This window comes from Notothenia rossii, assembly GCF_949606895.1.
Source record: "Notothenia rossii genome assembly, chromosome: 1".
NCBI lineage: Eukaryota > Metazoa > Chordata > Actinopteri > Perciformes > Nototheniidae > Notothenia > Notothenia rossii.
In genome coordinates, this window is record NC_136912.1 from 26,592,349 (window position 1) to 26,607,365 (window position 15,017).

Here is a 15,017-nt window from a genome sequence, read left to right on the forward strand (position 1 = left end):
CTAATGACTGAACAAAAGGAAGGTTTACTTTATGCTTGTGTGTGTGTGTGTGTGTGTGTGTGTGTGTGTGTGTGTGTGTGTGTGTGTGTGTGTGTGTGTGTGTGTGTGTGTGTGTGTGTGTGTGTGTGTGTGTGTGTGTGTGTGTGTGTGTGTGTGTGTGTGTGTGTGTGTGTGTGTGTGTGTGTGTGTGTGTGTGTGTGTGTGTGTGTGTGTGTGTGTGTGTGTGTGTGTGTGTGTGTGTGGATCACTGTATGTTTCTAGAGTGTGCATGTGTTTGTGTGTGTACTTTCACCTGTTGTGTTCCCACACACAATTATGCTGCCAGTAAAATAGCGACAGGTTCAGAAGTTTCTGTCACTCTTAGTTATTCATCGACCAGCATCATGATTGGAAGACTTGTTTTTCTGGGACTCCTGCTCATCTGCGTGGCTGCAGGTAACAGAGAAAAACACTTTATTTGAGGTATTATTTGCATTTGAAGGATGTTCTAGATGAATCTTTGTGTCCTCACAGAGGGATTTTGGTTTGGATGGCAAAGAATGAAAAATAAAAGGATTAAAAGCTTAAAGTAAAGTATTAATATTAATTAATATATATTAATTAAAGTAGCTTTTTTTACATTGAACAGCTACAAAAACGACATTATGTTGTCAAAGAGAAAACAGATATTTAAGTAAAAATGAGAGAAATATAAAATAAAAAATACTTTGCTGTTTATAGCCACTTAAATAGTTACCCAAGAATATACTCTACTCTATACTGTAATATCATTAACATTAGCTATGTTACAATTCTTCAAAGGTAGAATACTATACTTTCTTCATTCCAACATAAATTCATGTAATTTCTAGTCTATTGGTGTTATTCTACATGCTATTGATCTTTTTGATGCTTTGTGAGTTGTTTATGAACTTGCTCTTGCGTAGGTATTTATCACAGATGCAGTCAATTATTTCCTTCTTTACAGATGCTGAGGAGGACTATGGACTCCTGAGAAAGGTGTGTGTGTGTGTGTGTGTGTGTGTGTGTGTGTGTGTGTGTGTGTGTGTGTGTGTGTGTGTGTGTGTGTGTGTGTGTGTGTGTGTGTGTGTGTGTGTGTGTGTGTGTGTGTGTGTGTGTGTGTGTGTGTGTGTGTGTGTGTGTGTGTGTGTGTGTGTGTGTGTGTGTGTGTGTGTGCACAGGAAACATAACTGTGTCAATATTCAAACATGTGCAAGATAAAAGAGTAATGGACTTAGTTTTTTATTAGATTATAAATAAAAATATGTATCAGATAAAATAATAATAATGGAGTTAAAAATGTTCACACTTTATTTATTCAATGTTCAAGAAACATTATGAACAGACAGACATAGACAAGACAAATAAAAGAAGAGAATGCAGTGAAAAAATGATTTATTAGATTGTTAAAGGAATATAAACAAAGCATCACTTTACCATTAAACACTATACAATACATAATAAGAATACATTAATAAAACATAACATCTAAATAAATATAGATACATTAAGTGACAAAACATGTTTTAACACGTGAAGGTCAAGTTTTCTCTGCAGTAAGTCACCCCAGATCCTGTGTTTTTCTTCCCGCCAGCCCTCCTGTCCTGACACGGAGGAGATCATGGCGTGCCCCCTGAACCTGGCTCCTGTGTGCGGCAGCGACGGGAACACTTATGCCAACGAGTGTACCCTGTGTGCCCAGAGGCAGTGAGTACACACACACACACACACACACACACACACACACACACACACACACACACACACACACACACACACACACACACACACACACACACACACACACACACACACACACACACACACACACACACACACACACACACACAGCTGCTCCACTCTCAGAGCCTTCACACTCAGTGGTTCTCAAACTTTTCCTGTCAGGCCTGACAGAAAAAGTTTGATAAAAAAAAGTCATGCCCCCCCAACACAAATAGTCACGTAATGGGCCAAGTTAACATTTATTTAAATGTCCATTAATATGAACGTGAGCATTCCTTTAAAAAAAATCACTTTGCTAGAACAGTGATAATAAAAAAATGCTACGTCTGTGTGGTCAAAAAAAGTCATAATACAATTGTGCAATCCCTTTACTAGAACAATATGTTATAATACTTTGCCACTTTGCAATCTTTGCAAAAAAAATAAAAAAAGTGTGTCTTATCACAGGTGGCTGCAATGAGCGTGTTTTGCACTGCACATTTCTTCAAAACGGGGTTGGAGGCTCAGTGCGGCGCCAGGGATTTTCTTTTAGGGGTGCTGTGGGGTTGCAACACACTCTCACTCCATAATCGTCCAGGAGCGAAGTTTGGTCAGGGTCCCGTGGCGTGCAGTTGTGACGCTCCTAGGCTCCTTCAGCTTCATAAAGGGACGCAAATAGCTTTCAACTGATTGCAATGTATTCCCATCTGCGGGTAGTACCCCTCACTGCAGTGCGCAGTACCACAGGCCCCTCCTTCTCAACCTCAAGATCGCCCCTCCTTCTCAACCTTCTCAACCTTTGAGCACGTGACGGGACGCCCGTCCTTCTCAACCTTTGAGACACGTGACGGGACGCCCCTCCTTCTCAACCTTTGAGGCACGTGACGTCCCGACTCCCGTGTTGTGTACTTACCCAGTCACAAAAGTAACATATTATATCTTAAATTATTAATATATATATAATTCTGATGTCTGTGGTTATTTAAACATTCCCTGATAAACGTTATTTTAGCGTCAATAAATGTGTTAATCCCAGTGTGTTTAGTGCAACATCACATGTCATTTCACCTTCAATTCACGGTTTTCAAAACGTTAGTCACATGCTAATGCTAACTGGAAATGAAGACTTTTCAGAATAAAAGTGTTAAGTTAATAGTTAGTGTGAACTTCTGTTTTTTTCAGAATAAAACTGCTTTATAATAAAACCCTGTATTTAATTTAAATTACGTCATATCAACATTGATTTTAATTTCTTACAGTAGGCGAGGTTTTGGGGTTTAGGTTTGGGAGGGAGGAAGGAAGATTAGGATTAGGTAAAAAGGTAGGGAGTGGTTAGGGTTAGGATGGGGGGAAGGGAAGGGTTAGATTGAAGGGAGGGAAGAGAACTGCTTACCCCTGAAACAGGATGCAACGCGTCATAAGTGAAGCTCGTCACGTGCCTCAAAGGTTGAGAAGGAGGGGCCGTCCCGTCACGTGTCTCAAAGGTTGAGAAGGGGAGTGTGGTACTGCGCACTGCAGTGAGGGGCTTCTCATTTGCGGCGGGATTTGACGCTCAAGGAAGCACGGCATTCGTTTGTGTCGGCTGCCCTTAAAGGCAATGTGAGCTTCCATTCCCATTGGATAACGGAGAATTGTACACCCGGAAGTAAGTATTCCCCTTACTGTCAATTGATTTTACAGTGATATCTGCACTACTCATCGACTAGAAAACCCCAGATTATCCTTGTTAATTACACAAAATTGATTGGTTTAAATTGTGTGCAATGCTTTTGTATTTTTCCCCTTCGATTCGGAGAAACAAATATTTTTTCGGAGTAAAGGATGGCAGAAGACACTACGCTACCCAGAATCCCCAGCTATCGTTTAGGACTACACCTTTTGCTCTGTTTGACAAACCCCGTTTTTTTTCACCTTTCATTCCAATGGCTGGCGTCTATGTCACGTGATCTTCAAATTTCTCCCTGCAGAAAAAAAAAACATGGCCGAACTTCGTTTTATTCTCGGTGGAAAATGCCTATTTTAAAGTTAGTTTGGCCATTAAAATGCGTTTTGATGTCATTTGATGCGAGAAATATGAGTTGTTATTTCAGATTATGTGTGCAGTGGATGTACATGATCTTTAGTTTGCTAGTTATTACGAAGATTACTTCAGGAAATTGCGTCCATAGAACGTTTTCATTGTTACCAAGGTGGTTGCTAGGGACGCTGCTATCGATATTATTTCTGTTATGTTGTGTAACTGTTTAATGGTGTTATCTTTATTGCTACCCCCTTCCCCGTCAATAGTGTTGGTCCACAGCGAAAAACGTATTAGTTTAACAAAATCCGCATCTAAAGATACGTTATTTTCCCCTGTGCAATTCCAGTCTCACATCTCACATCACATCGTCATTAACAAATGGACCGAAAACATTTAAAACATTTTTAAAAAAAATACTTTATTCCGAGTGTGCTTGCTTTTCTCTTTGAAAGTCATCACATAACGGCATTGTAATACACGGTTCGGCTGCATTAAATATTACATATCTACCGTAGTTCTCTATTTATAGAGCCCTGATGAGAAGACTTAGAGAAACATGAGGAACTGCCGCCAACACTGAAAACGTGACGTGGATCATAAATATATCCGCAATTACACAACATCTTACATTTCTTTTCACACAATACGTCTCTTCGCAGGATCAACACTAATTCGGCTGACTTTTATATTTGATCCAATTGGTAGATAGGCTGTATTTACACCATAAAGGTGCACAGCTGATAGAAAGGGACACCTGGTGGTTAAAGCATGTTATCGAATTTCATTATTTTTATTATTAGATATTAATAAGATCCCTATAAAGTATATTCATTACTCGTTATTCTCTACGAATAGTTAATTAAAGACTGTATATAATGACTATTTTGCACATCCCTTTCAAGATTTCAAGATTTTCTAAGGTTTATTCACAAACGGTGTAGTTATGCAATGAATGAAAAACTTGGGTCGCAGGTTCCTCAATAGTGCATTACAAGACATCTATCAATATTTGTGCATACTTCCAGCAATGTTAACTATGTTGAAGCACTTATTTTAACTGATATTATACATAATATTATACTCTTATAGGATGTATATAGATATTTCCTCTCCGGCCTTGTCAGGTATTGAACAATCAATAAATAAAGAACACAGAATTATTAAATATAAAACACAGAATTTTTGTGATTATACTAAATGATTTACAAATAAACACCACTGAGTATTTACAACTGTTACACATGCTGATGTAACGCAAATGTTTCCAACTTGGGATCAATAAAGTATATCTTATCTTAAGATGATCGATGGCTCCTGCCATATTTGCAAAATGTGCCTCTGAACCTTGACAAGTGCATGTTTTAGGCTTATCAATTAATGTAATGTAATGTATGCAATATAATGTTATCAATTAACAACAGGAGGGGTCACAAACATAAGACCTGCTGTTAAATAAAGCTCTTCTGACCTTAGCTGGCATGTGGGTATATATATTAATGCTGCCCATTATGGGCACAAGCAATTTTCAAACATTTATTAATTATATGTTTTAAATTTGAGTGTTTCCTATCCCCTAAACCTCCAGGGATGTACACAGTATACTGGCAACTTCTTATTATGGGAAATACGAAAACGTCTTTTAAAACTACAACTCCCAGTAGAGACGTGCCATAGATAGATAACATGTTGTGAAACACAATATCGATAGCAGCGTCCCTAGCAACAAGTAACAAGTAGTTAATAATAATTAAAGACATTAAGAAAAAGGTATTTTAAACAGTCATTAAAAAGCAACACAATCTACCTGCATTGCATTACTCTAAACGTGTAATAACGTGCTTTAACCAGTAGGTGGTTCAGGTTAAAAAGCTGTCAAGTTTACAGTGTTAACAAAATAAAATATACTGCTGTTTCTGGTTTAGTTTACGAAGGATATATTTAGTTATTGTTTTGATACTCGTAACACAAAAGCGATGGAAAAAACCCACAGCAACACAGAAAAGATGGTCTTAACATGACCCAGCGGTCTAGTAGTTAATAAAAAACAATAATATCAAAACAAAATATTACTACTAACTTTATTGTGAAATTCAAACTGAACGGTAAATGAATAGTTTCCGGTTTATTCTGAGCCCGATCTCTGTAGATAAATAAAAATAAAGAACTACGACAGATGTGTAATATATTTAATGCAGTCGAACCATTTATTACAATGCATTCATGTGATGACTTTCAAAGAGTAAAGCAAGCACTGCTGAATAAAGTATGATTTTATCTTTTACGAAACGTTTTTTTCATATGGAATGCAGTTGGAGGTCAACCAATCACAGAGCTTGAGAACTAATCACGGGGTTTGTCAAACAGAGCACATGGTGTAGTCCTAAACGATAGCTGGGGATTCTGGGTAGTGTAGTGTCTTCTGCCATCCTTTACTCCGAAAAAATATTTGTTTCTCCGAATCGAAGGGGAAAAATACAAAAGCATTGCACACAATTTAAAGGATAATCTGGTGTTTTTTAGTCGATGAGTAGTGCAGATATTACTGTAAAAGCAATCGACAGTAAGGGGAATACTTACTTCCGGGTGTACAATTATCCGTTATCCAATGGGAATGGACGCTCACATTGCCTTTAAGGGCATCTGACACAAACGAATGCCGTGCTTCCATGAGCGTCAAATCCCGCTGCAGATGGGAATACATTGAAATCAGTTGAAAGCTATTTGCGTCCCTTTATGAAGCTGAAGGAGCCTAGGAGCGTCACAACTGCACGCCACGGGACCCTGACCAAACGTCGCTCCTGGACGATTATGGAGTGAGAGTGTGTTGGTGGGGTAGCTTGAGGTTTCATAGAGGGTGCTCAAACATTTAGGGTTTCCCATTAATGTGAAATTTTCACTCCAACAATCCCCACCCAAATACACAGTGTGACAGTTACAATGAAGGCTCGATAATCAGCTCACGGCATATAGGTGTAAGCTCCGGTAAAGTGTTCGTGGCTCGTTCCACACACACACAGAGCCAAGCTTTAATGAAACACAGAGACCCAGACGTAATAGTACTGTACTGTATCATATTATTTTCGAATCAATACATTTTCAAATTAGGATTTTATTTTTTCTTTATTTTATTTTTTAATAACCATTTTTACTCCTGGTCTCTCGCGCCCTGTCATGCCCCTGCGCCCCCCACTTTGAGAAACACTGCACTAACTCCACATCATCCAACATGACTGTGGAGGTGATGGAGACGCCCTCTGCTGGTGGAGAAATGTTAAGACTGCAGTCACAGTACTGACTCCTGATTGGATGACAGCAGGTCCTGGTTAAAATGACTGAGAATCTTTACAGTTCTTTCTATTATTCACCTTTTTAGTCCTAAAAGAGAATAATGGTACATGTGTGATACTATTTCTTCCTGAACAATTCTAAGAAAAGTCAAAAGATTATTCGTGCATTAAATATTTCATTCCGGAGTTAAAAAGATTCTGGCAAAACAATTGAGCAGATTCTTTGAACAGTTGAACATTTCTTTTTTTTGATCAAGGTCTTTTTATTGGTTTTAAGGACACATAAGATACAATGATCAGTACAATACAGTATTACATTCCAAATGACACAACACCCCATCCCCCGCCTGCTCCAACAGAGCCCCACCCCTATTTTGGTTTACTCCAACCAACATTTATAGGAAATTTACCTAAATCCCATCAGACAAAAGTTGAGTGATTCACAGCCATGTCTTGTTATGATCCTCTCTGCAGAACAACCAAGATGAACATTTTGATTGCTAAAGAGGAGGGCTGCTGAACTGAGCAGGGGATGATGTCATCGCTCAGGGAACCAATCAGGATCTGATTATGGACTATCCTGTGGATCTGGGAAACAACATTTCCTCAATGTTTGTGTCATTGCAATGACCAATACATGTATTTCAGCATTAAACTCATTTCTGTTCATTTCTTATGAATACATTATGCCACAAATAATTATTGATTATGTTTATAGAAGGACAAACACAGATGCTAAAAACTAAAATCAAGAAGAGGAAGCTATACATTTGTTCTTTTGTGAGTGTTTTGTAATAGCAGTGAAGTAAAGGAGAGAAATAATGGATTTATATCATCTGACCAAATTCCTTTGTAAAGTGAAAGCGGGAGGTGAATGATCGGTTGCTTATCTCTGTGAGAGCCACATGTTTACACTCCTTATACTGAGTAACACATAGGTCAATACTGGCCAGGTGTGTGTGTGTGTGTGTGTGTGTGTGTGTGTGTGTGTGTGTGTGTGTGAGCATGATAAAGACAAACAGAGAGAGTTTGAGCAGATGCATCGACAAAAAGCCGCACACAAAAATATAATTAAACAAATCGTTGAATTCTGAGGTCAAGGGTCACTGTGTGAGTCACATGCTCGAAACCAGGAAATTAAGAGTTGTGATATGAATCCAGTGACTTCCCTCATCTTTACAGCAGAGCAGGAACAAAGCTTTTTGGATTTCAGTGAACCGACTTATCAAGGATGATAAGAAACCAAGTGGAAGACTTGTAAGTATGCTGACTGCTCTCTGCTACCGCCCTTTACTTTCACTACCAGCTGTTAGCCGGTCATAATGTAACACTGACTTTAGGAGTAACAACCTGATATAACCTGTTTCAAATCAAATAGGGTAACCGTTAACATACACCTGAACTTCATGATGAATGAGAACTCATATTATGAAGTTTGAAAGATCTTGTACTCAGAATATTGTAGCTATTTAACAATGTATACATAATAATTTTCAAAAGGTTCTACATTCAAAAAATGACTTTTGACTAATTTTGACTTTTTGTTTATTGGGTTATTGGTTCCTACTTTTGGATAATTAGCTCACGCTGCAGCTAGCTATTCTGCCAACTATTTAAATTGCTCCAAAGGATCAAGAATATTATTTTCTGTTTCTGCACAGCAACTAGATTAATAACACAAGTGTTATTGAATTAAACGTGTAATATTTGATTTTGAAATCTACTGGAATTATATGGAATTATGAAGGACCATTAATACGAAGTAGACTCAACTTTATTGGCCAGGTTTGTGTACATGAATTAGGAAATTATTATTTATCTGTGTTGCTCCTTAAGTACGTTCAAAGAAATACATATGAACAATGACCAACACCGCACAAGACAAACTGTTGAGTCAATTGTAAAAATGTTGAAATGTGTCGGTGACATCCCAGAACAGAAGAGTCACCAGAGATACAATCATTGGTGTAGAGAGGGATGGGTGTGATGCAGAGCACACATGACTGAGGATCACCTCAGGGGTTGATGGTGTCTTGTAGTTGTAATGTCCTTTAGGCCTGTCCACACCTACGTAGGTTCATTAGCTAAATACATCAAAAGGATCCTGTCATCCTGTTTCCAACACTTGAGTTATTTATTTCTGTTTGGTTTCATTGTGTTTCCCTCCACTCCATTTTGCTACACTCGGTTTGTGCTGTCACTGTTTCTCCAGGCTCTCCACAGTGCAGGATTGTCAAAATGGAATCTCTATGGAGATCTTCTTGCATCTTTCACTCATACCAGCAGTAAGTTGTCAATCTATTTAGCCCCAAATATCAATATTTTTGCTTTATTTCTCCAGAGAGGGTACTAATGCACTTTCCATAACTTACTCCAATGATTTATTTTGTCTTTTTTTTTGGGTGGCCGTCTTGTGAGAAACATGTAACCATGAAAAATCATATATCACAAATATGGAGATGCATGATTTCACAGGATGAGAACAGAGATCTTGTAGTAAATAGCAATGCCATATGCATTTTGCTTTTACAATTAAAGAGTTGGCCTTGTTATGCGCTCGCCATAAACAAATGGAGAATTTCTAGGAAACCAGAATGACCAAATTAAATCGTGAAATCTTTAGTACCATTACTACATCCAATGAATAAGCAGATTCTAAAGCATAGTGTTCAAAACCAAAGTGTATAATGTATTGATTTCTTGTCTTCTAGGTGTTGATTGCAGGGGTGCTGTCATTCCTCCAGAAGAGGGCCCACAGACTGGCCATCGATCACAGACTGCCCTTTCTGGGGGGACGTTTTGCTATTGTGGTGTAAGTCAACAACAACAGTAACAACAACTACGAAAATAAGTTAGAAGCAATGTTTCAATATCACAACTAAAGTATTTAACATATAGCACCATGGATGCTATCGGCAACAGAGTTATTTAACATGTACCCATATTTTGTAGACATTAAACATTAGTCAAATCAGCAATATTAATTTGTGTTTCTGTCACTATTGTGTCCTAGGCCTTTGGATACTATAGGAAGCCTGAGCAATCGCTGGTCCTATGGGTCTGCATTTGGTGCCGTGTCCTCGAGCGTCATGCTACTCTTCTCTGACAGTTACATCCCCTTCAGTGTGCCTTCCTGGGCCCGAGGTACTCCCACTGTTTGATATTTTTATCCAGGCTTAATTTTTAAACGTATTTACTTTGCTACTAAAGGAAATAAAGATAGTTTCTTGGTGACCCCAGAAAACTATTGGAAGAGTTGCTGCCCAGCAGTCTATACCATTCAAGTACAATGCCTAACCTTACCCTTCCCAAATCTTCACAGCTTTGAGGTAACCATCTAGACACAATTTTAAAAATTGACTGATTGATGTGATGTTTTCTGATTCTTCTCCTCAGCTCTAGTGTATCTGGTTGGAGCTTTAGAGGTGGGCCTGGTCTATTTTCCTTTCTTTGCCTGTCTATCCACACCCTTCAGAACAACTGGTGCAGTGCTGGGAATACTCTACTCTCTGTCCTGGTAAATGTCTAGATGTCTCAAAATGTGGATTAGTACAGCAAAGGGTTTCTTTCACTGGTGTGTTTTTTTATTTTACTCAACATTGTAAAAGTATCCAACAAGTTGGCCTGTTAGACAAGTGAATGATGTCATAAGCATGTAATCATGTTTTGATGCTTGGTTTTTAGGATAATGGTCACACTCTGGGATACATTCACCTGTCCAGATGGCATGGTAAGTGAGTACTACATCCATAATAAAAGCTATGTTGCAGTCTGGCTTTCACCAAGGATCCAGTCCCTTCCCAAATCTAAAGAAATACAGCTGTACAAAACAGTGTTTCCAGTTTTTTTGTTGAAATAACTCGCTTTTTGTGTGTGGTTTTAAAGATTTTGGGTAAATACCAGAAGTTAATTATCCAGTTGCCCTGCATCCTTTCCCTCATCTTCCTCTTGGGACGATTTGTCTACATACTAGTAAAAGCAGTTCGTATACACCTGCAAGTGGAACAGGTCAGTATCCCTCATGAATAAAACCTTTGATCTTATTTTTGCTGTGTATTTTCCATAAGCTAATACCTAGTAATCTACAGTTTATGTGATTTCATTGTCACATTTATTAAAACAATGGTATATAATTGTATTCTATGCTGTATTTTATTCTCCTTCACAGTTAGGTCTGCAGTGATTATCAGTTTTTTACTGAACATTATGTATAACAAACGCTGTGTGACATACTCTGAATCTGTTGCCAGGACACTGAGGAGCTGACTGAGCAACACCAGGTGCAGCATGTTAAAAGACTGCTGTGCAAAACACCTGTTCACAGGTAGAACACACATCCACGCACACCTGCACTGGTGCTGCTTTCAAGCGGACCGTGAACAAATGGGATTTACTACTTCTGCTGTTTGAACCAGTTTACCAAAAAAAAAACCCGAGATCTCGGAAATGTCAACCGTTTTCAAAAACACTTTCTTTTGCACATTTTTAAAAATGTCAGCTTCTCACTATTCAGCATTTCAATAACATATTAGTCTCTCTTTTGCAGTAAGCCTCTCAGCTGGTTCCAGAGAAGAGTGTATGAGTGGGACCCTTACTTCAAGTTCCCAAACAGGATCATCGGCACCGTCATTATATCTCTTATAGGCCTATACATGGTACAGCAGGACAGCTCTCATGTTTAATTATGGAAAACAACTTCCCTCATCTACAAACTTTGTTATGGAAACACAAAGCACCTCATCTGTGCATCCACTTCATTTTTCTCTAGATGACCCTGGCAGACTACAGTGTCAGTGAGTTGGCTTTCGACCAAGTTGACAGGTGGAAGGATACACTTAAACACCTGGTTATTTCTTGTAATGACACTGAAGCTCTAGGATTCATGATAACACAGCTGGAAGAGTTCATTGACGTGTCTAGGAGTGAGTTATTTAACTGTTATTAATGCAACATATGGGTTCATTTACACTAAATATGCATTGCTTCCTTACTTCTTCATAGTTCTGGTTTAAGAAAAGGCAAAACAAACAGCTCCACATTGATACACTGTGGCCTGATCAATTAAACAGAGTAAAGTTGTTGTTATTTCTTTACTTCCAGAGGCTTGGTTGGCCACCAACATCTTTGCTAGTCTCAACTCTGTAGCCTACTGCCTCCATGTCTTGGCATGTTACAGGTAAGAGACCTAAAAAAAACTAAATTTGAAAATGTATTTTATGTTATGATAAACAATAATTGACATGATTCATCGTAGGAAACACTTGAAGAGGCTGTGGAAAGGGCAGAAGGGTTTTCTTCCTGAAAAGTTTCACAACCCTAGCTCTGCTGTCAGCGTCGTAAGTAACACACACAAGTTTGACATTGGCTGTTAATCTGTTTCAGGTCACAATGTGAATGTCAAAGTGTGCTATCGACACATTTTTCTGTTTCAATTTGTTTACAGGCTTCCATTGCAAGATACTCTGGTTGGCAAATAGCATTTACACTGTGGGGTAACTTTTTCACCTCATCACTAAATGCTTTCAAAACAAAAAAAAACAACAGCAATTACATAGGCTATTTTGATGTACGACTGAACCCAAAATGAAAACCTACATCCCAGCAAAGCCTTAGATAACCAAGAAACCTGATAAAACAACAGCAGCGTGTAACAATAACACAGTCCTTCTTTATGAGCTTAATAACATAAACATGTGTGTGAAGAGATTATGTGAAATATTTGAATGTCTCATTCGTATTTTCTCTCCAGGCTACGTGATAGTCCATTTTGTCCACTTCCTGTTTGCTCTGCTTTTGGTCTATGGGCTGATTCTTCCTGTAATGCACGGAAGAGCACTGAGCATGCTCCACAACCTGGGAATTATAGTGTAAGGCATGTTTTCCCTGTGGTTGTGGATATGTGATTGCTTTTGAATGGACACATTGGTTGATTGATTTTTCGTGTGTCCTTCAGTCTGACCATGAGTCTGGTCATCTCCCTGGTCATTCTCCAGGTAGTTCTGGTTCAGATCTTCTTCCTTCAGGACAAAATGTCTCCAACTGATAAACAAAAACCTCTAGCTATCAATAACAGGTGAGTATATTTTAATATAAGAACATCAGGTTTTTTATTTGCCAGAAAACCCTGACTGTTAGAAATGAGGATTTATGGACTTATATTTTTGGCATACTTCAAAATTAAATCTGTAGCTTGAAGTTCCAGTTTCTCTACCCCCTCTTCAGAAAGGCGTTCCATTGCTTCAACTACTTCTTCTTTTTTTACAACGTGGTGATGGGGATCGGTAACTGCATTATGAGGCTGCTGTGCAGCATTGTGGTGGGAACATGGCTTGTGTCCCGCATAGACCGAACCATTATGCAGAGAGGATATGAAACCATGGATCCCGGTAAGCTTAAGTTCAACAGAGACGTGTGTGAGACAAAAGTACAATATTAGTTTAAGTTTATTTTTTTACAATAAAACATTACAGCTAAAGCTCTATTTGTTTATACACTATGGTAGGTGAGAACCGCAGCTGTAACTTTATCATTACTTGGGGGTGGGGTTTATTTATTTCAGTAGATGGTAGAATTTCACAAAGCATATATTGTTTATCTCTCATATGGTGTGTAGAGATGACAGTATTTCTTGCATGTTTCAGGCTATGCTACTTGGATTGGGATGATCTTTGCTGACCACTATCATAACAATCCAGTCATGGTGTGTTTCTGCCGGCTGCTGGTCTCCAACACATGGGAGAGACACACTGCGTCTGCATACTCCACATTCAGCAACGTGCAATCAGGTCAGTAGTGTGAGCGTGTAGTTCTTGTATAAACAAGTATCTTATACAGTATATAAACCACTGTCTCCATCTGTCTGCAAACTATGCAACTAGTGACTAAACTATGTTCTTCAAATTACCTTTAAAATTCACTGTTTTTGTGTGCACATATTCACATGTTTTAGCAATATTAATCTTTTTCCATTTTGTTTCATCATTACTTAATTTCCTTCTTCTTTCCAGTTCATTAACTTTTCATAATTTTTTTTCTAGAATCCCTTGTGAACAGCCGGGCCAGGAGGCGTTGGATATTGTTTTATACATTACTTAGGAACCCTCATTTAATTCTTCTAAGAAAACACCACCTCTGCTCATCTTCATCAGTACACACATCATCATCTCCACACTCAGACATGGTGCAGGCTTGCGTCATGGCTTCTCAATCAAAGAGCTGCCAAGCAGAGTCACAGTCACCACCAGTGGTCACACCAACAGAGGACTGATGAAGGAACAATTCTATAGATTAGTATCGTATTTAAAAAATACACGTGTATCAGTCAAGCAATGTTGTTTATATCATTTTAAATTAAGATTTTAAAGAAGGTTTAATGGGTCCACAAGTTGTAGAAGTAATTCTGTGGTGTTTTCAAATGGTCATTTTCAAAAGCTTCCGTTGAGAAAGCATGTTCATTTTGTTAATATTACTAAATTAGATGAGGTCAACTTTTCTATCAGCACAGAAGGAGTCTTCATTCTTAAGGATTTACTCATGTTGGATCTATCGAAAACCTATAGCAGAGATTGAGTGTTTTTAAGTGAAGCTCAGCTTTGAACTGCTGTACAGTATTTCTGCCTAATATTTGTGTTAATATCCTAATAACGTACACTATATTTATATTATAATATAATATTACCAAGTGTCATTTCATTAAATGGTTTAAAATGTTTTTGCATAGCCTCTGTAGGCTATTGTATACTGATTCTGTAGTTGTAAATATTTGGTTACTGTACAAACAAAAGTTTTGAGTTGGAAATAAAAGCCTAATTGTGAACCATGCATGTTGATGATGATTAAAGTACTTTAATTTATGTTTAGAAACATTCAGGTTGTTACCTTTATTGTTGAATTCACTGTCCCAACATTGAATCCTAAGATTTCCCACGGTACTTAAAAGCAGCATACTTTCTACATTTAGCTAACGTTTTACAAAACGACCGTTTTGT

General features: G+C 38.2%; 2 protein-coding genes across 3 annotated transcripts; both read left to right on the forward strand.

Annotated features, from left to right (window-relative positions):
• The first annotated feature begins 311 nt into the window (after positions 1-311).
• On the forward strand, positions 312-7,684 carry spink4 (serine peptidase inhibitor, Kazal type 4). The gene is made up of 4 exons (XM_079685442.1): positions 312-435; positions 968-999; positions 1,595-1,707; positions 7,504-7,684. The coding sequence occupies exons 1-4, from the start codon at positions 384-386 to the stop codon at positions 7,547-7,549; spliced, it is 243 nt and encodes an 80-aa protein (XP_079541568.1). The 5' UTR covers positions 312-383; the 3' UTR covers positions 7,550-7,684.
• Positions 7,685-7,800: 116 nt separating this feature from the next.
• On the forward strand, positions 7,801-14,850 carry stra6l (STRA6-like). Of its 2 annotated transcripts, XM_079685263.1 has the most exons (18): positions 7,801-8,286; positions 9,242-9,314; positions 9,741-9,841; positions 10,043-10,173; positions 10,426-10,546; positions 10,714-10,759; positions 10,915-11,037; positions 11,280-11,353; positions 11,576-11,684; positions 11,798-11,951; positions 12,130-12,205; positions 12,284-12,365; positions 12,473-12,521; positions 12,779-12,896; positions 12,983-13,102; positions 13,252-13,415; positions 13,671-13,814; positions 14,067-14,850. In XM_079685263.1, the coding sequence occupies exons 1-18, from the start codon at positions 8,261-8,263 to the stop codon at positions 14,294-14,296; spliced, it is 1,941 nt and encodes a 646-aa protein (XP_079541389.1). In that variant the 5' UTR covers positions 7,801-8,260; the 3' UTR covers positions 14,297-14,850. The 2 variants fall into 2 exon arrangements, with proteins under 2 accessions (XP_079541389.1, XP_079541390.1); XM_079685264.1 differs by lacking the exon at positions 9,242-9,314.
• Positions 14,851-15,017: the final 167 nt, after the last annotated feature.

Coding starts and splice junctions, on each gene's coding strand:
- stra6l (XM_079685263.1), top strand. CDS start 8,261: ATGATAAGAAACCAAGTGGAAGACTT. Junction 12,366..12,472: donor CTAGCTCTGCTGTCAGCGTC/GTAAGTAACACA, acceptor ATTTGTTTACAG/GCTTCCATTGCAAGATACTC. Junction 13,103..13,251: donor CCTCTAGCTATCAATAACAG/GTGAGTATATTT, acceptor CCCCCTCTTCAG/AAAGGCGTTCCATTGCTTCA.
- spink4 (XM_079685442.1), top strand. CDS start 384: ATGATTGGAAGACTTGTTTTTCTGGGACTCCTGCTCATCTGCGTGGCT. Junction 436..967: donor GCTCATCTGCGTGGCTGCAG/GTAACAGAGAAA, acceptor CCTTCTTTACAG/ATGCTGAGGAGGACTATGGA. Junction 1,708..7,503: donor ACCCTGTGTGCCCAGAGGCA/GTGAGTACACAC, acceptor TCCTCTCTGCAG/AACAACCAAGATGAACATTT.